General features: G+C 40.9%; 1 protein-coding gene and 1 long non-coding RNA gene across 4 annotated transcripts; one reads left to right on the forward strand and one right to left on the reverse strand.

Moving 5' to 3' along the window:
• Window positions 1–260: 260 nt before the first annotated feature.
• Window positions 261–1932, reverse strand: LOC131128376 (uncharacterized). Its single transcript, XR_009129634.1, has 3 exons — window positions 1435–1932; window positions 818–945; window positions 261–384 (listed from the first exon to the last, which is right to left on the reverse strand). It is a non-coding gene; the product is annotated as an uncharacterized LOC131128376 (long non-coding RNA).
• Window positions 1933–11833: 9901 nt separating this feature from the next.
• LOC131127586 (gastrula zinc finger protein XlCGF57.1-like) lies at window positions 11834–24594 on the forward strand. Of its 3 annotated transcripts, XM_058069632.1 has the most exons (3): window positions 11834–12078; window positions 18655–18831; window positions 21700–24594. In XM_058069632.1, the coding sequence occupies exons 1-3, from the start codon at window positions 11910–11912 to the stop codon at window positions 23094–23096; spliced, it is 1743 nt and encodes a 580-aa protein (XP_057925615.1). In that variant the 5' UTR covers window positions 11834–11909; the 3' UTR covers window positions 23097–24594. The 3 variants fall into 3 exon arrangements, with proteins under 3 accessions (XP_057925615.1, XP_057925616.1, XP_057925617.1); XM_058069633.1 differs by lacking the exon at window positions 18655–18831; XM_058069634.1 differs by lacking the exons at window positions 11834–12078; window positions 18655–18831 and adding an exon at window positions 12129–12834.
• The last annotated feature ends 1720 nt before the right edge of the window (window positions 24595–26314 follow it).

Consider the following 26314-nt stretch of genomic DNA (forward strand, 5'->3'; position numbering starts at 1 on the left):
AGTTGGGTTGCCAATATACCATATATATTTATATATATATATATATATTTTTTAATTATTATTTATTTATTTTTATTGTATGCTAATATTAATAATATAATGTATGCTAATACTATTAATAATATATTACAATGATAATGACACCAATGTAACAATAAAATATTTGTTAAAATTCAACATTTCCAGAACATACAAATATAACAACTCACAACATTTCCTTCACATATGAACAAATTATGTACAAAAAAATAACATTTTAAGAACGGGTGAGGGGGACAGCTATGAGAGAGTGATATATACATAGAACAAGAGGCTCTGTGAGCAGCAGCACAAATGGGGAGGCGATTCTGCCTGCTGCAAGTATTCCACCATGTTAGCTCCGACCTATGATGAGAAAAGAAAAAAAGGTAAGTATTTTGTAAGTATTTCTAGCAGTGCAGAGCAATTGTCATCAGCTCTCTACTGAAGCTATTTCAATATACATTCTACAGGGAGAAGTATGACACCTGCAAATTCAATGGCGTGTTGTTCAACAATTTATTCAGGGGGTTTGGCCAGTCTTATGTTTGGTCTGTGGTTTATACGTCACACATCACTATGGAGTAACAACTTACACCAAGTTACAACTTGTAAGAATAGTGCTTCATGAAATGAGAAACACAGCCAAATGTTACGTTGTCACACATTCCACGAAATACAATCTTTTCAAGTAGCTCCTCAAAAAAAGAGTCCTGCTTTACAACTGTGTAAGAGAACAACTGGAGTCATTTCACAATTCATTTACATTTTAATTTCTATTGAAAGGTAAATTACTTACGGGCTTAACATCGATGAAGGCTCTCTTCACCTCCTGAATACTCGCCCGGACCAATTTCCTGCCCTTTTTAAACACAGGCGGAGGGAGCAGGATGGGCAGCAGCGTCAGGGCGACTTCTCCCCTGGCATCTGTAGGACAATTATGGGTGTCATTACCAGATTGTTGAGAACATAAGTTTTAAATAATATAATATAATATTACAATTTTAGATAAAACTGTCTTGTTTTCAATATGTCCCACTACTGTGCAGTGTTGTCCTATTGCAATCAACCCTAACATAATATTAAGAAAATGTCTCGATTATGTTTACTTGGTCTATTTTAAAGCACAAAAACACACCCCAAACATTTTTTTTACCAATTAGGATCATAATGTGTACCATAGAAGGTTTGTCATCATTGTCTAGAGCAGTGGTGAGCAAATTTTTTGACTCGCAGGCTGATATAACAGCAATATATATTGGAATCACAAGATGGATCAAAATCAAATCAAAATTTGGGTATTGGTACAAGCTACAGTGACTGACCCACCGCCATTTCTTATGTATAGAACATATAGTAGGCACAGTTGCTACTGTAAAACAATACCCATAAAATGAAGGCATGAAGATGACTTACCTTTCAATCAGCCCCGGTAGCTGCCACTCAGTCAATTTGGAACTGACAAACTCATCCATAGATGCTTTTCAGCGAACTGAAACATCACAAAGAGGGTCCATAAGAACAAACGTACCATGAAATGAAATAAGATTCAGTAGTCCAAACGTATTCTCCACATTTATATGCGACTTACAAAACTGTCGTCGAATTCGCGCCCAAACTAGTTCAAACTGATTAGTATACAGTGGACTATCGGTGGCTAACGGAAGCCCGCTAGCAAAAAACACCGGTTCATCAGCACGCTCGTATTAATTCACGAGATTCATTAACTTGATATCACATAAAATGGCAAATTGACGAGATAACTGACGTTGTCCTCATAACTATCACACATAGTGCATGTCTCTTGTAACTTCAACAACATAGTTTGGTTCCTACATAGGTCGCCAGCGAATGTGTTCGCTTGCCACTTTTGGAGGGAATGGAAGTTTGCTAAGGTTACCGATCCATTCCTGAAGCTAGTACTCAACAGTGCTTCACGAACTTACATTTTAACACGTTTATGAAGCTTTATATAATAACATAAAGTCAATTCTACGGTAAAACAATAGTGGGCATGTAACAAACCTTGCTCCGAGCTGAAATTGGTCTCCTCAGATGAAATGTGGGGTCCGAACGAAGTAAGTTTGTGGGCGGGGCTTTGTTGCGCGTGTCCAAAATTCTACCCAACGCTCTGGGTTGTCCAAAATAACCCAGCACAATATAATGGAAATCACAACCCAGCAGCAAATAACTCAGCACCCAACAGAGATAACCCAGCGAATTGGGTTCTCAGAATACCCAACTCAATAAAAATAACCCAATTAAATGACCCAACAGACTCAACCCAGCGATTGGGTCAAAAAAATAACCCAGCATTTTTAAGAGCGTATACACTCTTAAAAATGCTGGGTTAAAAACAACCCAATCTGGGTTGTTTCCCAACCCAACGCTGGTTAAATATAGGACCAACCTCGCGTTGGGTTATTTTAACCCAACAAGTTGGGTTGGTTCTCTTAACCCAACAGTTGGGTTGTACATTGGGTTGTTCAAATGACCCAACGCTGGGTTCATATTTACTACACGGCTGGGTTATTTCAACCCAGCAAGTTGGGTTGCCAATATACCATATATATTTATATATATATATATATATTTTTTTTAATTATTATTTATTTATTTTTATTGTATGCTAATACTATTAATAATATATTACAATGATAATGACACCAATGTAACAATAAAATATTTATTAAAATTCAACATTTCCAGAACATACAAATTTAACAACTCACAACATTTCCTTCACATATGAACAAATTATGTACAAAAAAATAACATTTTAAGAACGGGTGAGGGGGACAGCTATGAGAGAGTGATATATAGTACATAGAACAAGAGGCTCTGTGAGCAGCAGCACAAATGGGTAGGCGATTCTGCCTGCTGCAAGTATTCCACCATGTTAGCTCCGACCTATGATGAGAAAAGAAAAAAAGGTAAGTATTTTGTAAGTATTTCTAGCAGTGCAGAGCAATTGTCATCAGCTCTCTACTGAAGCTATTTCAATATATATTCTACAGGGAGAAGTATGACGCCTGTAAATTCAATGGCGTGTTGTTCAACAATTTATTCAGGGGGTTTGGCCAGTCTTATGTTTGGTCTGCGGTTTATACACACATCACTATGGAGAAACAACTTACACCAAGTTACAACTTGTAAGAATAGTGCTTCATGAAATGAGAAACACAGCCAAATGTTACGTTGTCACACATTCCACGAAATACAATCTTTTCAAGTAGCTCCTCAAAAAAAGAGTCCTGCTTTACAACTGTGTAAGAGAACAACTGGAGTCATTTCACAATTCATTTACATTTTAATTTCTATTGAAAGGTAAATTACTTACGGGCTTAACATCGATGAAGGCTCTCTTCACCTCCTGAATACTCGCCCGGACCAATTTCCTGCCCTTTTTAAACACAGGCGGAGGGAGCAGGATGGGCAGCAGCGTCAGGGCGACTTCTCCCCTGGCATCTGTAGGACAATTATGGGTGTCATTACCAGATTGTTGAGAACATGAGTTTTAAATAATATAATATAATATTACAATTTTAGATAAAACTGTCTTGTTTTCAATATGTTCCACTACTGTGCAGTGTTGTCGTATTGCAATCAACCCTAACATAATATTAAGAAAATGTCTCGATTATGTTTACTTGGTCTATTTTAAAGCACAAAAACACACCCCAAACATTTTTTTTTACCAATTAGGATCATAATGTGTACCATAGAGGGTTTGTCATCATTGTCTAGAGCAGTGGTGAGCAAACTTTTTGACTCGCAGGCTGATATAACAGCAATATATATTGGAATCACAAGATGGATCAAAATCAAATCAAAATTTGGGTATTGGTACAAGCTACAGTGACTGACCCACCACCATTTCTTATGTATAGAACATATAGTAGGCACAGTAGCTACTGTAAAACAATACCCATAAAATGAAGGCATGAAGATGACTTACCTTTCAATCAGCCCTGGTAGCTGCCACTCAGTCAATTTGGAACTGACAAACTCATCCATAGATGCTTTTCAGCGAAGTGAAACATGACAAAGAGGGCCCATAAGAACAAACATACCATGAAATGAAATAAGATTCAGTAGTCCAAACGTATTCTCCACATTTATATACGACTTACAAAACTGTCGTCGAATTCGCGCCCAAACTAGTTCAAACTGATTAGTATACAGTGGACTATCGGTGGCTAACGGAAGCCCGCTAGCAAAAAACACCGGTTCATCAGCACGCTCGTATTAATTCACGAGATTCATTAACTTGATATCACATAAAATGGCAAATTGACGAGATAACTGACGTTGTCCTCATAACTATCACACATAGTGCATGTCTCTTGTAACTTCAACAACATAGTTTGGTTCCTACATAGGTCGCCAGCGAATGTGTTCGCTTGCCACTTTTGGAGGGAATGGAAGTTTGCTAAGGTTACCGATCCATTCCTGAAGCTAGTACTCAACAGTGCTTCACGAACTTACATTTTAACACGTTTATGAAGCTTTATATAATAACATAAAGTCAATTCTACGGTAAAACAATAGTGGGCATGTAACAAACCTTGCTCCGTGCTGAAATTGGTCTCCTCAGATGAAATGTGGGGTCCGAACGAAGTAAGTTTGTGGGCGGGGCTTTGTTGCGCGTGTCCAAAATTCTACCCAACGCTTTGGGTTGTCCAAAATAACCCAGCACAATCTAATGGAAATCACAACCCAGCAGCAAATAACTCAGCACCCAACAGAGATAACCCAGCGAATTGGGTTCTCAGAATACCCAACTCAATAAAAATTACCCAATTAAATGACCCAACAGGCTCAACCCAGCGATTGGGTCAAAAAAATAACCCAGCATTTTTAAGAGTGTACACTCTTAAAAATGCTGGGTTAAAAACAACCGGGTTGTTTTTCAACCCAACGCTGGTTAAATATAGGACCAACCTCGCGTTGGGTTATTTTAACCCAACAAGTTGGGTTGGTTCTCTTAACCCAACAATTGGGTTGTACATTGGGTTGTTCAAATGACCCAACGCTGGGTTCATATTAACTACACGGCTGGGTTATTTCAACCCAGCAAGTTGGGTTGCCAATATACCATATATATTTATATATATATTTTAATTATTATTTATTTATTTTTATTGTATGCTAATACTATTAATAATATATTACAATGATAATGACACCAATGTAACAATAAAATATTTATTAAAATTCAACATTTCCAGAACATACAAATATAACAACTCACAACATTTCCTTCACATATGAACAAATTATGTACAAAAAAAAATAACATTTTAAGAACGGGTGAGGGGACAGCTATGAGAGAGTGATATATACATAGAACAAGAGGCTCTGTGACCAGCAGCACAAATGGGTAGGCGATTCTGCCTGCTGCAAGTATTCCACCATGTTAGCGCCGACCTACGATGAGAAAAGAAAAAAAGTAAGTATTTTGTAAGTATTTCTAGCAGTGCAGAGCAATTGTCATCAGCTCTCTACTGAAGCTATTTCAATATATATTCTACAGGGAGAAGTATGACACCTGTAAATTCAATGGCGTGTTGTTCAACAATTTATTCAGGGGGTTTGGCCAGTCTTATGTTTGGTCTGTGGTTTATACGTCACACATCACTATGGAGTAACAACTTACAACAAGTTACAACTTGTAAGAATAGTGCTTCATGAAATGAGAAACACAGCCAAATGTTACGTTGTCACACATTCCACGAAATACAATCTTTTCAAGTAGCTCCTCATAAAAAGAGTCCTTCTTTAAAACTGTGTAAGAGAACAACTGGAGTCATTTCACAATTCATTTACATTTTAATTTCTGTTGAAAGGTAAATTACTTACGGGCTTAACATCGAGGAAGGCTCTCTTTGACTCCTGAATACTATCCCGGACCAATTTCCAGCCCTTTTTAAACACAGGCGGAGGGAGCAGGATGGGCAGAAGCGTCAGGGCGACTTCTCCCCTGGCATCTGTAGGACAATTATGGGTGTCATTACCAGATTGTTGAGAACATGAGTTTTAAATAATATAATATTACAATTTTAGATAAAACTGTCTTGTTTTCAATATGTTCCACTACTGTGCAGTGTTGTTGTATTGCAATCAACCCTAACATAATATTAAGAAAATGTCTCGATTATGTTTACTTGGTCTATTTTAAAACACAAAAACACACCCCAAACATTTTTTTACCAATTGGGATCATAATGTGTACCATAGAGGGTTTGTCAGTTTGTCTTTTTGACTATAACAGCAATATATATTGGAATCACAAAATGGATCACAATCAAAATCAAATCAAATTTTGGGTATTGGTACAAGCTACGGTGACTGACCCACCGCCATTTCTTATGTATTGAACATATAGTAGGCACAGTAGCTACTGTAAAACAATACCCATAAAATGAAGGCATGAAGATGACTTACCTTTCAATCAGCCCTGGTAGCTGCCACTCAGTCAATTTGGAACTGATAAACTCATCCATAGATGCTTTTCAGCGAACTGAAACATCACAAAGAGGGTCCATAAGAACAAACATACCATGAAATGAACTAAGATTCAGTAGTCCAAACGTATTCTCTACATTTATATGCGACTTACAAAACTGTCGTCGAATTCGCGCCCAAACTAGTTGAAACTGCTAAGTATACAGTGGACTATCCGTGGCTAACGGAAGCCCGCTAGCATGCAGCAGTCTAGCGTAAAAAACACCGGTTCATCAGCACGCTCGTATTAATTCACGAGATTCTTTAACTTGATATCACATAAAATGGCAAATTGACGAGATAACTGACGTTGTCCTCATAACTATCACACATAGTGCACGTCTCTTGTAACTTCAACAACATAGTTTGGTTCCTACATAGCTCGCCAGCGAATGTGTTCGCTTGCTACTTTTGGAGGGAATGGAAGTTTGCTAAGGTTACCGATCCATTCCTGAAGCTAGTACTCAACAGTGCTTCACGAACTTACATTTTAACAAGTTTATGAAGCTTTATATAATAATATAAAGTCAATTCTACGGTAAAACAATAGTGGGCATGTAACAAACCTTGCTCTGTGCTGAAATTGGTCTCCTCAGATGAAATGTGGGGTCCGAACGAAGTAAGTTTGTGGGCGGGGCTTTGTTGCGCGTGTTCAAAATTCTACCCAACGCTTTGGGTTGTCCAAAATAACCCAGCACAATATAATGGAAATCACAACCCAGCAGCAAATAACTCAGCACCCAACAGAGATAACCCAGCGAATTGGGTTCTCAGAATACCCAACTCAATAAAAATAACCCAATTAAATGACCCAACAGGCTCAACCCAGCGATTGGGTCAAAAAAATAACCCAGCATTTTTAAGAGTGTAGCTCCGAATATGACCACTAAACTTCAAATACCCATATCATCGTTGAAAGGATTTTCAAACGGACATCAAATATCAGGGAAGACATATGCTAGTTATTAGTGGTATGTTACTGGACATCTAAGATGGGGCTCATTAATTACTACTCAGAAAGGGGACTACTGGACACCTGGTACCACCGTAGAAGCCAGACATGTTCACGATGTCAACGAGTGAGCTAAAACAATTACCCTACCTTGACATATGGAACAATCCATTTCGAAAAAAAAAATGTCTCAACCAAGTTGGCTAGGTGGTAAGGATCCAACATACATTGATGCCATCGGACTACCTCGTTGGGTGAATATAAAATAGTGACTCAAATAGCCGCTGGATGGGAGTCAATTGTCCCATGGGTTACAATTAATAAAAATACGGACAGAATAAACTACACCCACTACAATGTACAAAAATTGGGTAACTGGACACAGTATGGGTTTGAAGCCGTACGTGATCAGCTAAAAAGCCACATCCCTTATGGCCTACAAAACAGGATTGCGGTGGAATGTTGTTGACAAAGGAAGGAGACGTTTGTGCTATGTTCAGTGAAGAATGCTCTACCTTCATTCCTAACAACACAGCCGTCGATGGCAGCTTGACCCAAGCCATAGAGGGTTTCCGCACCTTGAATGGTAAAATGAAAGAACACTCTGGAGTGAATACCAGTTGGTGGGATGATTGGTTTGGCATGTTCGGCGAATATAAATCCTTCGTGTCCACACTATTGCGCTCTATCGCAGTTTTTGCAGCCATCTTAACATTGTGTGGCTGTTGTGTTGTTCCCTGTCTATGAGGGTTGTTTCACCGTTTAATTACAACTACTATTACACCTGTAGAGGCGAAGATGGCACAAATGTATCTTCTATTGGATGAAGATGGAAGTGACAGAGAGTTTGAGACAGCTATTGAAATGGAGGACCTCCATCTCCCAAACCTGTTCCCAGAATCAGGGGACTGTAGTAAACGACAAAACATACAGCATATCCTTCTGAGTGTAAATGTATTGTTTCATAAAACAACTTCCTAGCAGAAAATGCCTACAGGAAGAGGTTAGCGAATGATGTGAGAATTTGTGCAAATACATGATAAACAGGAGGGAAATTATAGGTTAATGTTCATTGAAGTTATCATATCTTTGACTGTGAACACATTTAAATATATGGATGTACCCTGTATCCTGCTGGCCTTCTGCTAAGTGTGCGTATGGAATAAGACTTCAAGACACTCAAGATTGTGAAGAGGAAACAGAAAACATCTGACCACAGCGGCACACAGAGGCACGAAAAGTCCACCAATTGTATTCTTTATCACACATCTAAATGCGATCAACTGTTTTGCTTGTGTAAACTTGATCACATCACATTGCAACAGCCACTTCTGTCACGAGGGGACGTGGGAAGGAGGACCCAAAGGCAGAGTTGGCAGGTACTACACGAGGGTGAAGGTCGGTACACGGTAAGTCAGTCCAATAAGGCAAAGGTATCCGAGAGCGGCAGGCAGGAGGGGTGGTCGAAAAGCAGGCAAGGGTCGAAAACCAGGCGAGGCGATAACAAGGAGTGCTAGGACGAGACATGAATGTACAACGAACTTGCACCAGACAGGAGGCATCGGAGGCAATAAATAGCAAGAAGGTAATGATGAGGGACACCTGAGCGCAATCAGGCAGGAGGCGGTGTCTCCAAGGTGAAGGCGGGGTAGGCGATGACAGGCATGACAACTTCCCTGTCACTTACCTGTCCTTTAGGGCTGCATTGTGAACTTTGTAACTTAGGCAACACTCCACGAAAATAAAAAGGGAGTGTATTATGAATTATCCTTACTGACCTTTTTTGCTGTACATTTAGTGAGCGAAGATTGCTTTTATAGTTATTACCCCATATTTCCACACAAGAAGTAAGATATGAACCAGAGAGCAATAAAGAGTGTGGAGTGATTTCTGATTGAGAACAAATTTTGCTTTGTTCAATATTGAAATATTTCTGGCCACCTTATGTTGTATATTTGTAATATGAAGCTTCCAGCTCATATTTTCATCTGTGATCCCCAGAAATGTATTTTCCTTCACCCTTTCAATGTCTACACAGTCTATTTGTATTTGCTGGTGCGTGTCCTTTCTGCTGTTACCAAACAGCATGATTTTAGTTTTACTTAGGTTCAAGGACAATCTATTATCATCAAACCATCTTTTTAGTGTTCATTTCTTCTCTGACCTTTCTAATGATTTTGTCTGTATTCCCTCCAGAACAAAAAGCAGTGGTATCATCTGCAAATAATACCAGCTTTAAGTCTTTCGTGACTTTGGAGATATCATTTATGTACAAGTTGAACAGTTTTGGTCCCAGTATTGACCCCTGGGGAACTTCGCACATAATATATGAACTTGCAGATGTGTATTCTCCTAGCTTTACATATTGCTTCCTGTCAGCTAAGTAGCTTTTGACCCAGTTCAGAACTAATCCTCTTATTCCGTAGTTATTAGGATGTCATGATTGATTGTATCAAAGGCTTTTGTCAGATCCATGAATACTGCGGCTGCACACTTCCTATGATCTACAGCGTTAGTGATTTCTTCTGTAATTTTGATCAGTGGCATGGCGGTAGAAATGTTATCCATACTGACTTTCTGATATATCAGATTGCATTGATGTGAACTAAATGATTATCATATCGTATTGCATCGTGAATGGGGTGAATTGTATCTCATCGTATCGCCAGAAAATTCCATGTATGGGAACTCTTTTGGTCCAAAGATGAAGTCCACATGAGAAGTGGATGTCTTTAAAGTAAATCATGTGAACTATAGACATGTAGAAGTAATCCTGGTCCAAGTAGGGGGTGCATGCAAATTACGACAGGCACAAAATCCGCCCTGCCGTAGAATGCATGCATCCATATTTGCTGTTGAGCAAACCATGTGAACAACATACATGTAGAAATCATCTTAGTCCATGTGGGGGTGCAAAACCCACAGTTGGAATTTGATATGAATTAACAATATTTTTTCATCTGTATGGTAACTTTTCATGTATTTTTCAAGACTGTAATGAAACCAACTTGAGTTGAAAACACATCTTCTGCATCAATAGTAAAATGAACCTTGCATTTCCATGGAGTTATTATTTCCTTGGGTGTAATTCCCAAGGTAGCGTTGTCATTTCCTTTGTTAAAATTGACCAAATAAACCTTGTGTTGCCACATAAAGTATGAATGAGCGGAGCCCTATCAATATCAACACTTTTATTTTTCATTAGTGCGCAGACCTCACAGCGAGGAGACCAGGGTTCAATTCCACCCTCGGCCATCTCTGTGTGGAGTTTGCATGTTCTCCAGGTACTCCGGTTCACTCCCACATTCCAAAAACACAACTCCAAATTGTCCATAGGTATGAATGTGAGTGTGAGCCCTGTGATTGGCTGGGGACCCGTCCAGGGTGTACTCCAAAGACAGCTGGGCCTCCCGCCCAGCTGGGATAGGCTCCAGCACCCCCACGACCCTCGTGAGGAAAAAGCGGTAGAAAATGAATGAATGAAGTAAAAGACTGTTGGCATCATGCCTCATTCACTGTCTGTTAACAACTCTTCCCCGTGGTTTGGTCGCATTCGTTTGGAATGTAGTGAAATTATGTCAGCTGCTGGCCACAAAATGAATAGGTAATTACTTGCACATTTCATATTTGTCATTTGTTATACATAAATAAATAAATGGCGGAACAAATGTGTTACAAAGCACCACAGTTACATTGTGAATGTCTAATCCGCTCCTCTCACCGCATTCCTGGATACGCATGCGTCAAATGCTTGACATACGTAACAAATACCAAGCCAATAAATCCAAGCTTTCATATACTGTGTGCTGAAGGTGTCTCATAGTAACTGATAACGTAGACAAAAAGTACAATAGCTTCATTAACCTGAAGTCCTGTGCCGTAAAAACAGCACAGAATCACATATTTTAGGTTTTAACTGAGCCCCCGTGAGGTGGATGCCGATTCTGGCAGGCATGCAAAACCGGTGCCCTTTGCGATCTCATGCAAGACTCTTGGAGGCCGAGAATGAACGTTTTTGGACAGCTATTTTAAGATGACGATCTGACGAAGGTCATGGAATGTTAATGTAAACCTGCAATAACAAATGAATAGCAACTGTTTTACTGTACAGGATTTCAGGTGATTCTAATCTCACCAAGTCTGATAAAGAAACAAGTCTGTGAATCCTTCCGTATGATTGTATTAACTGTTTACGTTGTTGCACACACAACGTAAGAAATACAATTTTATTGTGACCTTGCAGCTCCTTTTCTTCAGCTTGCATGTTGCCTTCAATACTAAATACCGTCGCAAGATGGCGGCCGGGTGACGTCACAGTGCTCGGGCGCTCCTATAACTGCAATCGAAGAAGAAAAAGGCGGAAGTTAGCAACTTTTCAAGGCAGACCCCGTTCGCAGGCATCGCAAAGTGCGATCGAATACAAACATGAAACATGTTGAAAGAATTGGTGAAGGAGCGACTAATGGCGGCGGCAGATGAAATATTGTCGCTGTTTGAAAGAACAATGGCGGAGGAACTTTCTCGATTAAGAGAGGAGAACGAGCAACATCGACAACGACTGGAAGCTGTTAGCAAGACCGGAGTTTTGTTTCATCGTAAAGGTATTTATGCTGTCCATCTCCCTTTAGCACATTTTTCATTTTATAGTAAGCTTTCTGATTTAGTGACGTGCAATAGTCGATAGTTATAGGTTATCACATGGTTTGTCTGGTATCAGGCCAGGTATCATGCCCCCAAGTGTCAATATCAGCCCGAGACCGATTTAACATTTAAAAAAATGATCAAAACACAATTTTCACATATTTGACGTGATTTGGACATTTGTCTTTGCCTATATTGGAAATTTACCCGCTACCCCAATATACTGCAGGGTTTAAGGGGACCTATGATGCTTTTTCTACTTTTCTGACCTATTAATGTATTCTGGTGTTAAACCAAGGCAAAATTTCAGACAATGACGTTTGTGCATTTGGAAGTGAGCCCTGAAAGAAGATGGCTCAAAACGCTCCTTTCAAAAGGCAAGGCAAAACTGTTCCTTTGTGACGTCACAGGGGCGGACTTACTTATATATAAACTCTCCGCCCTCCCCCAAGCTCTGCTTTGCCGTTTACTTAAGATATGCCTAAGATTAAGATATGCCTTTATTCGTCCCTCAGTGGGGAAATTTGTGTTTACTTGCCAGCAAAGCCACATTTGTTTCCAATTCCTAAAGACGCCCCCCATCAGCCACAAGTGGTTGGAGTTCCTGATTCCCTACCAGCTAAAGAATAGCTGGAATAGCCCCCAAACTTGCTGAAGCCCTGTAATGTGCCTTTCCAACGTTACTTGGTGGTGTGGAAGAGTCAGAAGAGCCAGCAGTAAGTACCAGTTCATTAGTGTCCTAACTGTCTTTGTTTATTGGAAGTCATGGAGCAAAACAGCTTGTGTGTGTAGCATCATAGCATAGAGGAAGCGGGGTTGCTAGTGGCGTTTTACCACCACAATTAGTGGCTCAACCACAGCTGAACGGGCGTGCCTGGAGGCGGGCCATTGGTGGAATACATTAAAACAGTCCGTTTCGCAGGAAGCACAAAATGCAAAGAAATACAGCCGAATAGGTGCAGATTCTGGAAGAACTAGAAAGCTTTCTGTACTGGTTATGGTATGTAGCTGCTCTATAGGAGTCTACTACTCAATACAGAGGGCCCAAGAATAAGCATAATAGGTCCCCTTTAAGTGTTTATATACTGTATATGTCCACCTATGAAATAAAAAAATGTTTGTGTATATATATATATATATATACACACAAACATTTTTTATATATGCGTATGTGTATATATATGTGTGTGTGTATATGTATATATATATATATATATATGCGTATGTGTATATATATGTGTGTGTGTGTGTGTGTGTGTATATATATATATATATATATACACACACACACGTGTATGTGTGTATATGTGTGTGTGTGTGTGTATATATGTGTGTGTATATATATATACATGTATGGATATATATGTGTGTGTGTGTGTATATATATATATATATATGCTTATATATGCGTATGTGTATATATACATATACACACACACACACACACATATATATATATATATATATATATATATATATATATACACACACACACACGTGTATGTGTGTATATATACATGTGTGTATGTGTATATATAACACACACACACATATACACATATATACATACACGTATATATATATATATACATACACATATATATATACATATACATATATATATATATACATATATATATATATATACATGTGTGTATGTATATGTATGTATATGTATGTGCGTATATATGTGTATGTTTATATATATGTATATACAGTATGTCACAAAAGTGAGTACACCCCTCACATTTCTGCAAATATTTTATTATATCTTTTCATGGGACACCACTGAAGAAATGAAACTTTGCTACAATGTAAAGTAGTCAGTGTACAGCTTGTATAACAGTGTAAATTTACTGTCCCCTCAAAATAACTCAATACACAGACCTTAATGTCTAAAATGCAGGCAACAAAAGTGAATACACCCCTAAGTGAAAATGTCCAAATTGGGCCCAATTAGCCATTTTCTTTCCCCAGTGTCATGTGACCCATTAGTGTTACAAGGTCTCAGGTGTGAATGGGGAGCATGTGTGTTAAATTTGGTTTTATGACTCTCACACTCTCTCATACTGGTCACTGGAAGTTTAACATGGCACCTCATGGCAAAGAACTCTGATCTGAAAAAAAGAATTGCTGCGCAACACGAAGATGGCTTAGGCTATACGACGATTGCCAACACTCTGAAACTGAGCAGCAGCACGGTGGCCAAGACCATACAGCGGTTTAACATCACAGGTTCCACTCAGAACAGGCCTCGCCATGGTCGACCAAAGAAGTTGAGTGCACGTGCCCAGCGTCATATCCAGACGGAAAATAGACGCCTGAGTGCTGCCAGCATTGCTGCAGAGGTTGAAGGGATGGGTGGTCAACCTGTCAGTGCTCAGACCATACGTCGCACTCTGCATCAAATTGGTCTGCATGGCTGTCATCCCAGAAAGAAGCCTCTTCTAAAGATGTTGCATAAGAAAGCCCGCAAACAGTTTGCTGAAGATAAGCAGACTAAAGACATGGATTACTGGAACCATGTCCTGTGGTCTGATGAGACCAAGATAAGCTTATTTGGTTCAGATGGTGTCAAGCGTGTGTGACGGAAACCAGGTGAGGAGTACAAAGACGAGTGTGTTTTACCTACAGTCAAACATGGTGGTGGGAGTGTCATGGTCTGGGGCTGCATGAGTGCTGTCGGCACTGGGGAGCTACAGTTCATTGAGGGAACCATGAATGCCAACATGTGACATCCTGAAGCAGAGCATGATCCCCTCCCTTCGGAAACTGGGCCGCAGGGCAGTGTTCCAACATGACAACGACCCCAAACACACCTCCAAGACAACCACTGCTTTGCCTAAAGAAGTTAAGGGTGAATGTGATGGACTGGCCAAGCATGTCTCCGGACCTAAATCCTATTGAGCATCTGTGGGGCATCCTCAAACTGAAGGTGAAGGAGCACAAGGTCTCTAACATCCACCAGCTCCGTGATGTCGTCATGGAGGAGTGGAAGAGGATTCCAGTGGCAACCTGTGAAGCTCTGGTGAACTCCATGCCCAAGAGGGTTAAGGCAGTGCTGGAAAATAATGGTGGCCACACAAAATATTGACAGTTTTGGCCCAATTTGGACATTTTCACTTAGGGGTGTATTCACTTTTGTTGCCTGCAGTTTAGACATTAAGGTCTGTGTATTGAGTTATTTTGAAGGGAACAGTAAATTTACACTGTCATACAAGCTGTACACTGACTACTTTACATTGTAGCAAAGTTTCATTTCTTCAGATATATGAAAAGATATAATAAAATATTTGCAGAAATGTGAAGGGTGTACTCACCTTTGTGACATACTGTATATGTATATATATATGTATGTATGTATGTGTATTAGAGTGCATCAAAAAACACAAATATTGAATTTCGATATGGCTGGGTACTAAAAGTGTTCCAATATATGTAGAAACAACACATAAAAAATATTTTTCCAATACATGATTATTTAGGGGTGCCACCATACATCTGTTTTTGTGGAATAATGTGGTGAACAGTGCTCACTGGTTGCCATGGAGATTTGAGGTCAGCAAAGACTGCAGCTCAGGAACTGCAGTGATCTTTGATGTTTTTGTTGGTATTTATACTCCTATTACATATTACTACCAAATTTGTGGTTTTGTCTTTGTAATTTGAATGATTTGTAGTCATATTTATAGGTATTAAGTGCTCATTGCCTCTACTGTAGCTAACATTAGCTAGCTACAGTTTGCTAATGACAATTAGCTAATAGCTGAGCAAGCCTAACATCAACAACAGTAATATAGAGTAGATAGTATAACTGATGCTTCATATTTATTGAGAGTAGTACTGTAGTCCTACATAATCTAATATACACTTGTCCATTTATTATTTTAATCTTCATTCCGCCTGATATCCTCAGCCAACCAAGTGTTGTGTTACAGGCTGCAAGGTTGAAGATGTCGCCAATGCAACAGGCTGCCTTCACTCGTGGCCTGGTCGCAGAGTCATGTGGTGATTATACACATCTCTCTGCCGCCTATGCAACAGCTGACCGAGAATAGAATGGGCTATCAATGCTGCGTTCAAAATAAGTCCGGTCAATGTCTGTGCGATGAATGTGGTGAATGACTATGCCGAGCTTGGCGTCAAACTCACATCCGACTTTGTCGCAATGACCAGGAAGGTCATGCGAAGAATGTACTGCAGGCAGTTGAACATGACCGCAGCCAACAGCCAAACATTCGTCGCTGCAAACGCAAGCTGATCCCTGAATAGGAGGGTTACTCCTGGGTGGCAGGTGGGATGACAAATCTGGGGTTAGATGCACTGGTGAGGTTCAGATTTCTCTCCCTTGTGATGTTCCTCAGTGGAGAGGACTCTGGCACAATAGACTGTTTCTAGTGAGTTTGCCAGTAGAGAGTTTGTTATTTAAATGTGTTACTATTGCCCCTTGTGTTTACAATAAAATACAAATAAAATAAAAAACAAAGTGTTTAAACTTTATATGTATGTCAAATATCCATCACCGCTACATAAAATTCAGGGTAAGGCCATGTGAACATGTCCCATTTACCGCCATTCATTCATTCATTTTGTCAATAGGACAAATTAATGGAGAATCTTGAAAGTTGAATTCTGAGGAATACCCAATCCAAATAGAAAACAAATATATTTACTTCGATAACCCTGTAGAAAATGATGCTGTATAGAAGTTCATTGTACTCAACATTTCCAGGTCAACTTTTTGGCAATTAAACTAGAAATTGCACATTTTCCAAAATTTTACAAACTTTTATGTGTGAGGTGGCACCCCTAAATCTCAGTGGATTTCCTCAAAACTTTGCAGAAGACACTATGTTCATTAGAAAAAAATGAAATGCCAGCCAAATTGATATTATGAAATTAAAATTTCCCATTCATATTTGATGCACCCTAATATACAGTGCATCCGGAAAGTATTCACAGCGCTTCACTTTTTCTACATTTTGTCATGTTACAGCCTCATTCCAAACTGTATTAAATTAATCTCTTACCTCAAAATTCTACGCAAAATACTCCATTATGACAATGTGAAAAAAGGTTTTTTTGACATGTTTTGAATTTATTAAAAATAGAAAACAAAAAAATCACATTTACATAAGTATTCACAGCCTTTGCTTAATACTTTGTTGATCCACCTTTGGCAGCAATTACAGCCTCAAGTCTTTTTGAATATGATCCCACAAGTTTAGCACACCAATCTTTAGGCAGTTTTGCCCATTCTTCTTTGCAATAAGTCTCAAGCTCCATCAGGTTGGATGGGAGACGTCTGTGCACATTTTCAGATCTCTCCAGAGATGTTCGATCGGATTCAAGTCTGGACTCTGGCTGGGCCACTCCAGGACATTCACGGAGAGGTTCTGAAGCCAATCTTTTGAGATCTTGGCTGTGTGCTTCGGGTCGTTGACCTCAGGCTGGGGCGAAGGTTCATTTTTCAGCAGGACAAGAGCGCTCTGGAGCAGGTTTTCATCCAGGATATCTCTATATATTGCTGCATTCATTTTTCCTTCTATCCTGACTAGTCTGCCAGTTCCTGCTGCTGAAAAACATCCCCACAGCATGATGCTGCCACCACCATGCTTCACTGTAGGGATGGTATTGGCCTGGTGATGAGCAGTGGCCTTGGTCACCTTCCTGACTAAGGCCCTTCTTCCCCGATCGCTCAGTTTAGAAGGCCGGCCAGCTCTAGTAAGAGTCCTGGTGGTTCCAAACAGCTTCCATTTACGAATAATGGAGGCCACTGTGCTCATTGGGACCTTCAAAGCAGCAGAAATTTTTCTGTATCCTTCCCCAGATGTGTGCCTCAAGACAATCCTGTCTCGCAGGTCTACAGACAGTTCTTTTGACTTCATGCTTGGTGTTTGTGCTCTGACATGCACAGTCAACTGTGGGACCTTATATAGACAGGTGTGTGCCTTTCCAAATCATGTCCAATCAACTGAATTTACTGTAGGTGGACTCCAATTAAGCTGTAGAAAGATCTCAAGGATGATCAGTGGAAAAAAGATGCACCTGAGCTCAATTTTGAGCTTCATGGCAAAGGCTGTGAATACTTATGTAAATGTGATTTCTTAGTTTTCTATTTTTAATAAATTCAAAAAAAGTCAAAAAAAAACTTTTTCACATTGTCATTATGGCGTATTTTGTGTAGAATTTTGAGGTAAGAGATTAAATTAATACAATTTGGAATGAGGCTGTAACATGACATAATGTGGAAAAAGTGAAGCGCTGTGAATACTTTCTGGATGCACTGTACGTATATGTGTATATATATACATATATATGTATATTGTTGTAGAAGAAATTCTCCGCAACCTAATTGAGGCCTCCAAGACCACTTGTTTAAGTAAATTTCATCTCCCCAAGCGTATTCGTTAAGCTCCACTTATGAGAAGGAATAAAACTGACTCACTAGTAAAAGTTAACATCATGTATTGTAAAATTGGTCAGACAGAATAAAATCACAAAACAAAGGATCCTGGGCTGATTTTCTCTTCCAGTGTCCGCCTGCAGCCTCCTGACGAGAAGGAAAGTCAGCCCCGATTCTTGCATCCCAGCGCTTTTTGCAGATCTCCTTAGATGGGGTGGAGTTGGGGGTATGTGTGGGGGATGGACCAGGATCCCGTTCCCGGACCAGATACTTCCTCCTTCACCCCATTATCTTCATTGCCTTCTGAGTAAATATCTAAGACATTCCTGGCCTTTTGGTTCTCCCCCAATGAGCACTGCAAAGATAAGAAGAAGAAACACAACACAGGATGTTGTGCCCTGACCATCTGTTAACTGACCCTTAACTGGCACTGGTCACAGTTTGACTTGATACTCATCTACCCTACATCAAAGACAATTATTTAAAAAAACTAAATTAGACTACAGCTCCCCCTTTGCACCACATCCCACAGGCATACCAAAGATACAGAAGAATATTTTCAAGAGTACATGTTGTTTCCTCTAAAGTCTTTGGAACCACAAACCTCTATTTCCTTCAGCCAGAGGAAATGTGACGTTCTTACTGTCACCCAGTATGGGCGTATCAACCTGGGCTGCGTCCACACTCTTTTTTTCAAACCTTAAGTACACTCATGGTGATGTGTACACCCCGTTCTCAGGACCCCCTTTTGCAGTACCAGCAACCTGTGCAGAAAATTTTACTCACCAACCATTGTGATCCAACAAGTGTCATACATATTTTTTTCTATGACATCCATGGGTCCTGTGCCAGCAGTAGGTCCAGGAAACTGCTGACATCCAGTGAGTTCAAATTGTGTGAACCTCATCTGGATGTTTATGGCACATCCAACAGCTAGAGCTAATTGAAGTGCTTCAACCCATTTTTATATCCTGCATATTTTTGCTATTTTTTTTTTTACATTTTTGATTAATTCCTTCAACCTTACCTCAGCTTTATCTATCATCTATGGATGACACCTGTGTGTCCTGGCATGTATCATTTATTGTTTGCCTAATTGTCCAAGTCCATGTGCCTCGTCCGGAGCAGCCGAGCAGAGGGGACAGTGCACCCATCACTAGAAACCCAAACTCCATCCTTGTTTTTACTACCGCTCGATGATAGCCAACAATTTTTTTCTTGTGCTGCTTACAACACTATCTAATTATGCCAACTTTGATAACATACCTTAAATCTCTAAAACACTTAACTGCAATTTTGAATTGTAGCAAGCTACTGCCTGCATTTCCTAGGGAGATATGATCACCCCCTTTTGCATGCCCTTACCTACAACCGGGCATTTTACAGCCTCAAAATGTCCTTATCTTGTTTTCTTGTTGCATACTCTCTCCACTGTACCACACGCCACCCATACAATATTACCTCCTACCTTCTGAGAGCTCCAGCGCTCCAACACTTGTTCCCATCTTCCTACTGCCTTACCTCTGCATAAGCCACTTTCAACGACCCATCTGTCCATAGATCTGCTCTTGCCTTTGTTTCTTCCATCACTTTCTCTGTACCCAGATGTGGGACCCCCTCCTGTATCATCACAGCCATATTATAGATCTACTGAAAGTGCAATGTAAACCACGAAACTATACATAGCGAGTACTATCAACAAGTGCGACATGACGTGTGCCGTATTTCCCCCCCCAAAATTTCAAGTCCTACTACATACCATGTGGATGTAACAACTCTGTAGACTCAAGCTGGACGTCAAGCTAACATACATAAAAATTGTTCACTTACCCACATCCCCCTCCTGAAAAGAACACCTTTTACTGAGTATAGGATGTAAGTCGACCGGCGAAGAAAAAACTTGTTTGAGAGCGATGAACGACTCCTGCGACTTGGGCATCTACACCAGTGCAGCAGAAAACTTGCACATGGCCTGAGCGTCGACCAAGGCTTGAAGAGTGGTCAGCTCACCATTATTTGCAACAAATAAGCAGCTGACCAATGCTGCATACGCCAAATGGAAGCCATGATCCCTTGTGACTGCATGATGTTCCATGACAGTAAAATTAACAGCTGATGCAGAGAGTGAGGGAGAGAAGAAAACTCACTAGATTATTATGGAAGCAAAAATGCTTGATTCCTAAAATCACATTGGATTGAGGAGAACCTATCAAACACACATCGTCCTCATTCCTGTCATAATTCAAAATACAATGTCACGAATCAATGAGAGGTGTAAACAAGTGCAGGCTCCTACGCCATGGGGACCACTTAGAGAAGAGAAGACTTCCAGGCTCGTCCGGCATCCCCGGAGTCAAGGATGGCTCGAAGGCCGCCAATCGCTGTTGTAAACCCATGTGTTGCCTCTGTGAGGCGCTGCATAAAAAGTGCACCCCCAGAGGATGGCGAGGGTAATTTTTCAGCAATACATGTACGATCTGTGATGGAAAAAGGCACATAAACAGGCTGTGTGGTGATGCAAGAAGGGGTGCCTGAATATTAATCTCTGATACTTCTGACACACACGGCAACATTTTAGCTGTCCTACTTGTATGGCGCTGAGTCCTCCGCTTTATTGTCTTCTTACTGGCCATCTGTTTACTTTCTGTACTCCAGCCCCCTTTCAACTCCTCATCTGAACCACATTCCTCTTCATCCTTCTCTTCTCCAACCTTTTTCTGACCGACCCACAACTTATCCTTAACCTTTCTTATCTCCTCATGTTGATACTGTGTTAGCAATTTCAACTGTTCAATTTCCTTCATTAATTGTTCCTCCCTTATTGTTAATGACCCCCTGTAGAGGCACTCTGCCTTGGCCTCTGCCACCTCTGGATTTTTGGCCTGTTCCTTCAAGTCAGTTAACATATCACGTGTGAGGGGTCTGTCCACCTCTTTCACACTGCCCGGACCTGTGAGGAAAGAGCCAAACAGTAGCAAGCCAAAAATAGAAAATTAAAGAACAGCAGTGGAGTTGAGGCTTCAAATATGCCAAATTCCATATAAACAACTGTTGTTAACCAACTAGCTAACTGCTGCTAGTAAGCATCGCTTTCAATGCTGTAGTTTGACCACAGAGGCATCACAACCATCGGGGGGGAAAAACATCAGCGCTAAAGTGTGTTTGTGTCCTGCAGACGTCCAACAGATGATTGGCTGTGAAGAAGAACCCCCACCTCAGCTGGAGGGGGGCGGCTCCACTTTGAAGAAGGAAGATCCCCAGTCTTTCCACGTGAAAGAGGAAGAGGAGGAACTGTGGATCACTCAGGAGGAAGCGTGCCTTCTCGAACGGGAGGGGGCTGATCTCACCAAGTTGCCGCTGACTGTTGTCTCTGTGAAGATAGAAGACGATAAAGACACACCACAAGCTGATAGCCTCTTAGCGTCATTATCAGATAGCGAGCACACAACGTCACTCTCTCCCGAGGATGAAGAAGCTTTGAGCAGCGATCCAGAGTGTGAAGGCGATACAAGGACATGTGCTGACGACAAACACTCTAAATGCTCCAAAAAGAAAACGGGTCATAAACTGAGCTGCTCGGTTTGTGCTAAAAGCTTTTCTATTCAAAGGGATTTTGATGGACACATGAGAACACACACAAGAGAAAAAGCCTTTAGTTGTTCAAAGTGTGATAAAAGTTTTGTTAAAAGAGCAAACATGCTGTCGCACATGAGAACACACACAGGAGAAAAACCCTTTAGGTGTTCAATTTGTGGTAAAGGATTTACTCATAATTGTAACATGGAATCACACAAGAGAACACACACAGAAGAAAAAGCCTTTAGTTGTCCAATTTGTGATAAAAGATTCTCTCAAAAGGTAACAATCATATCACACATGAGAACACACACAGGAGAGAAACCCTTCAGTTGTTCAGTGTGTGGAAAACAATTCACTCAAAATTGTAATAGGGAATCACATATGAGAACACACACAGGAGAAAAACCCTTTAGTTGCTCAGTTTGCGGGAAAAGATTCACACAAAATGGTCATATGGAATCACACATGAGAACACACACAGGTGAAAAACCTTTTCAGTGCTCAGTTTGTGGTCAGAAATTCACACGGAAAGAGAATATAGCATCCCACATGCGAACACACACAGGAGAAAAACCCTTTAGTTGTTCAATTTGTGGCAAAAGATTCACCCAAAATGTACATATGGAATCACACGTGAGAACACACACAGAGCAAAAACCTTTTCAATGCTCAGTTTGTGATCAAAGATTTAGCCGCAAAGAAAATATAGCATCACACATGAGAACACATACAGGAGAAAAACCTTTTTGTTGTTCAGTTTGTAGTAAACGATTCTCTCAAAATGTACATATGGAATTACACATGAGAACACACACACAAGAAAAACCTTTTCAATGCTCAGTTTGTGCCAAAAGATTCACTCAAAAAGTAAGTATGGCATCACACATGAGAGCACACACAGGAGAAAAACCTTTTAGTTGTTCAGTTTGTGGTAAAAATTATTCTCATAAGAAAAGTTTGACAGTACACATGTGGACACACAACGGAGAATAAACACTTTCCCCACCAGTTAGGGTTTTTAAAAACTTTGTCAAATCATAGAATTGATCTTGTGTTTCCATTACTCTTGCTGCTGTCTTTAGAGCAGTCACTATATGTACCAGTAAAGAATGTCAATGAATAAGTATTGTGTATTGTAATGACGCTTTTGTACTTTTCATCTTCTGTATTCATTGCCAAGATTGTGGAATAGGAGGATATTCTGCCTTACAAATGATTACTGTATTGGAATACAGTAAACCATTAGTAAGGCAGTATGAAATAAGTAGATCTAGGTCATATTTATACTGTAACGTGCAATAATTTCTGAGTGAATGGTGTTGCTAATATGTGTTCCATATGTGTCTGTCACTGGGACATCATGTGGACTGGTGCATGTCTCCACTGTCCTCGTTATCATCCATCCAGTGGGAGTGCAGGGATGATCTCCACTGCCCTTTTCAATGAAAATACTCTTTCTCGTGACGTCGACACGAAAGACCTCCACCAAAAGACTTTGTAAAGAACACAAATATCATAGTTTTAAACTACTAAAGATGATCATGATGGAGGATGGACCTGCAGGATAGTCACCAGTATGTCGTACAACCATGGAACATCATTAATGGCCTCCAGATCTCCTCCTCTGGCTTCCTGCACCTCATCATTATTTCACCTGCGCTCCAGCATGATACAGTGCAGGATGCTTGGACCTTGATATACTGCATCATATACATACGTTCTATATGGCATCAAAAAATACATATTCAAACTTGTGTTATTGCTGATCAGAGTGTTGTACAAATGAAGTAGCCAAAAAGTAAGAAAGGAAATATGAATATTACTACTCTTTAATATATCAGGTTTAGCTGTGAGCTGGAGATAAATCTGCAGAAAGAGAACATGTCTTCTCTCCCCAGTGAAACCTCCATTTAAAAGAATAATAACTTTGCCTCTATATTGTCCATTTTGTTTGTTTGCCTTCACTTTAGTTATGTTACAGGTGTCATTCTGTAAGGACGTTGGGGTAAACGTGAGACCTCGTGACACTACCAGGAAGTGTCAGGAAGACCAGACCGTCTGAATTCACAAGGCTGTTTCACTGCTGGAGGAGGAGCCTCCGACCGTCTGGCCTTTGTAGACCGGGTAGGCTACTGGCCTGGGAGGATGCAGACCCCGAACTCAGACACACCCTCTGTATCCTTCTTGCTGCGCTCTCCTCCCACTGCGAAGCGTTAGGTGCTACTTGTTTTTTTTATTTCATGTACCCCCAATGGCAATTGACGTCCCCCACTTTGGGAACCACTGATCCAAGTCATCTCTCCAGGGTGGGCTGGGGGAGGCAGTCCGCAGTCCTTCAGAAGTCTCAATTTGCCTGTTGAATACCGGATGGACCCAAGTGGAAATGCTCTTCTTTCTACAATGTAACATTCAGAAAGTTTTAGAAAATGCTGTGAAACTTCATTATTTGTTCGGTAAATTATTAAATCCAGAGTGTAAAGCAAATGTTCACGGTGTTTCCTCTTAAGTGAATATGTTCTATCACCGAAGCGGATCACTAGGAAGGAAATGCAATGAGAAGCTTTCATACATTGGGTATACTGGATATACTTTCCTTGGTCACAAATGCTGACATCTCGAGGCAATATATGAAATTGCTCAATATAAGAGCTGAAGTGTCTATCCATTGTCTATACCACTTATCCTCACGAGGGTTGCGGGTATGCTGGAGCCTAACCCAGCTCTCTTCGGGCGAGAGGCGGGGTCCACCCTGGACTGGTGGCCAGCCAATCCTAGGGCACATATAGACAAACAACCATTCCCATCCACAATTTGGAGTCGCCAATTAACATGCATGTTTTTGGAATATGGGAGGAAACCAGGGTACCCGGATAAAACCTACGCACGCGGAGATGCGTGGAACCCACCCGTCCACCGTGCAGCACAGAGCTTAAGTAGTTAAAAGTAAAGTAGGTTTTGTAGCACATGTTATATACTCCGATACGGTAGGGGGCGGTATCCAGTCTCTAACTCACGGCTGCAGGCCTTTGTGCATTGACACAAAAAGGAAAAAATGCGGAAGCCAACAACGGAGTAGTCCGACAGATGAAGCAAATTGTGAATGCGACAAAGATTGAATCTATTTAATGACTACACGATTTTAACACACTTTTAATGTTTAATATAAGGAATCAAGGTGAATTCACGAACAAGCTTTTTAAAATCGCGCAACTGAGACAGAAATAGTAAATATAATTCAAGACGGCGGCCAATGTTCACAGTAGGGCCTCTTTGAAACAGAGAATGTGAATAAAGATGAAGTAGAGTATATGATAGCATAGCCCAGGGGGGTCAAACTCATGCCATGGGGGGCTGAGACACTGCAGCTTTCTTTCCAGCTGCTCACGAAAGCAGGTGATTTTAATGATCAGCATCTGGTTTAATTTAAGGAAAAACCGTGAATCACCACCTTATCGTGGTGGAGGGGTTGAGGGGTTTGAGTGCACGAGTGATCCGAGGAGCTATGTTGTCTGGGACTATATGCCCTTGGTAGGGTCTCCCAAGGCAAACAGGTCAGAGGTGAAGAGACAGACTAAGTGATTCAGAAGACCCTTATGACTAAAACTAAGAGGAGGAACCGTACCGCGCCTGGTGATCGGACGTTCACCCGTGGGGCCCGGCCGGGCCCAGCCCGAAGAAGCCACACGGGATCTCCCCCTCGTAGACCCACCACCTACGGGGGCAAGCATAAGGGTCCAGTGCATTGTGTGTTGGGTCAAGGGCGAGGGCCTCGGCGACCTGGTCTTCGGTGGCCAAATCTGGTTCTTGGGACATTGAATGTCACTTCTCTGGTGGGGAAACAGCCTGAACTGCGAGCGGCTGAAATATTCCGACTAGGACTCACCTCAACCTACAGTTTGGGTTCTGGAACCAAACTCCTTGAGAGGGGCTGGACCTTGTTCTACTCTGGAGTTGCTACAGGGGAGAGGTGGGGAGCTGGTGTGGGCTTACTAATAGCTCCCCGGCTCGGTGCCTCTGTGTTGGAGTCATCCCCGGTGAACGAGAGGGTCGTTTCCCTACGCCTTCGGGCTGGGGAAAGGGTCCTTACCGTCATTTGTGCGTACGTGCCAAACGGCAGCTCAGCCTACCCGGCCTTCTTGGAGTCCATCAGGGGGTGCACCCCAGCTGGTGACTCCGTCGTTTTACTAGCAGACTTCAACGCCCATGTGGCC

Source organism: Doryrhamphus excisus, chromosome 4, assembly GCF_030265055.1.
Source record: "Doryrhamphus excisus isolate RoL2022-K1 chromosome 4, RoL_Dexc_1.0, whole genome shotgun sequence".
NCBI lineage: Eukaryota > Metazoa > Chordata > Actinopteri > Syngnathiformes > Syngnathidae > Doryrhamphus > Doryrhamphus excisus.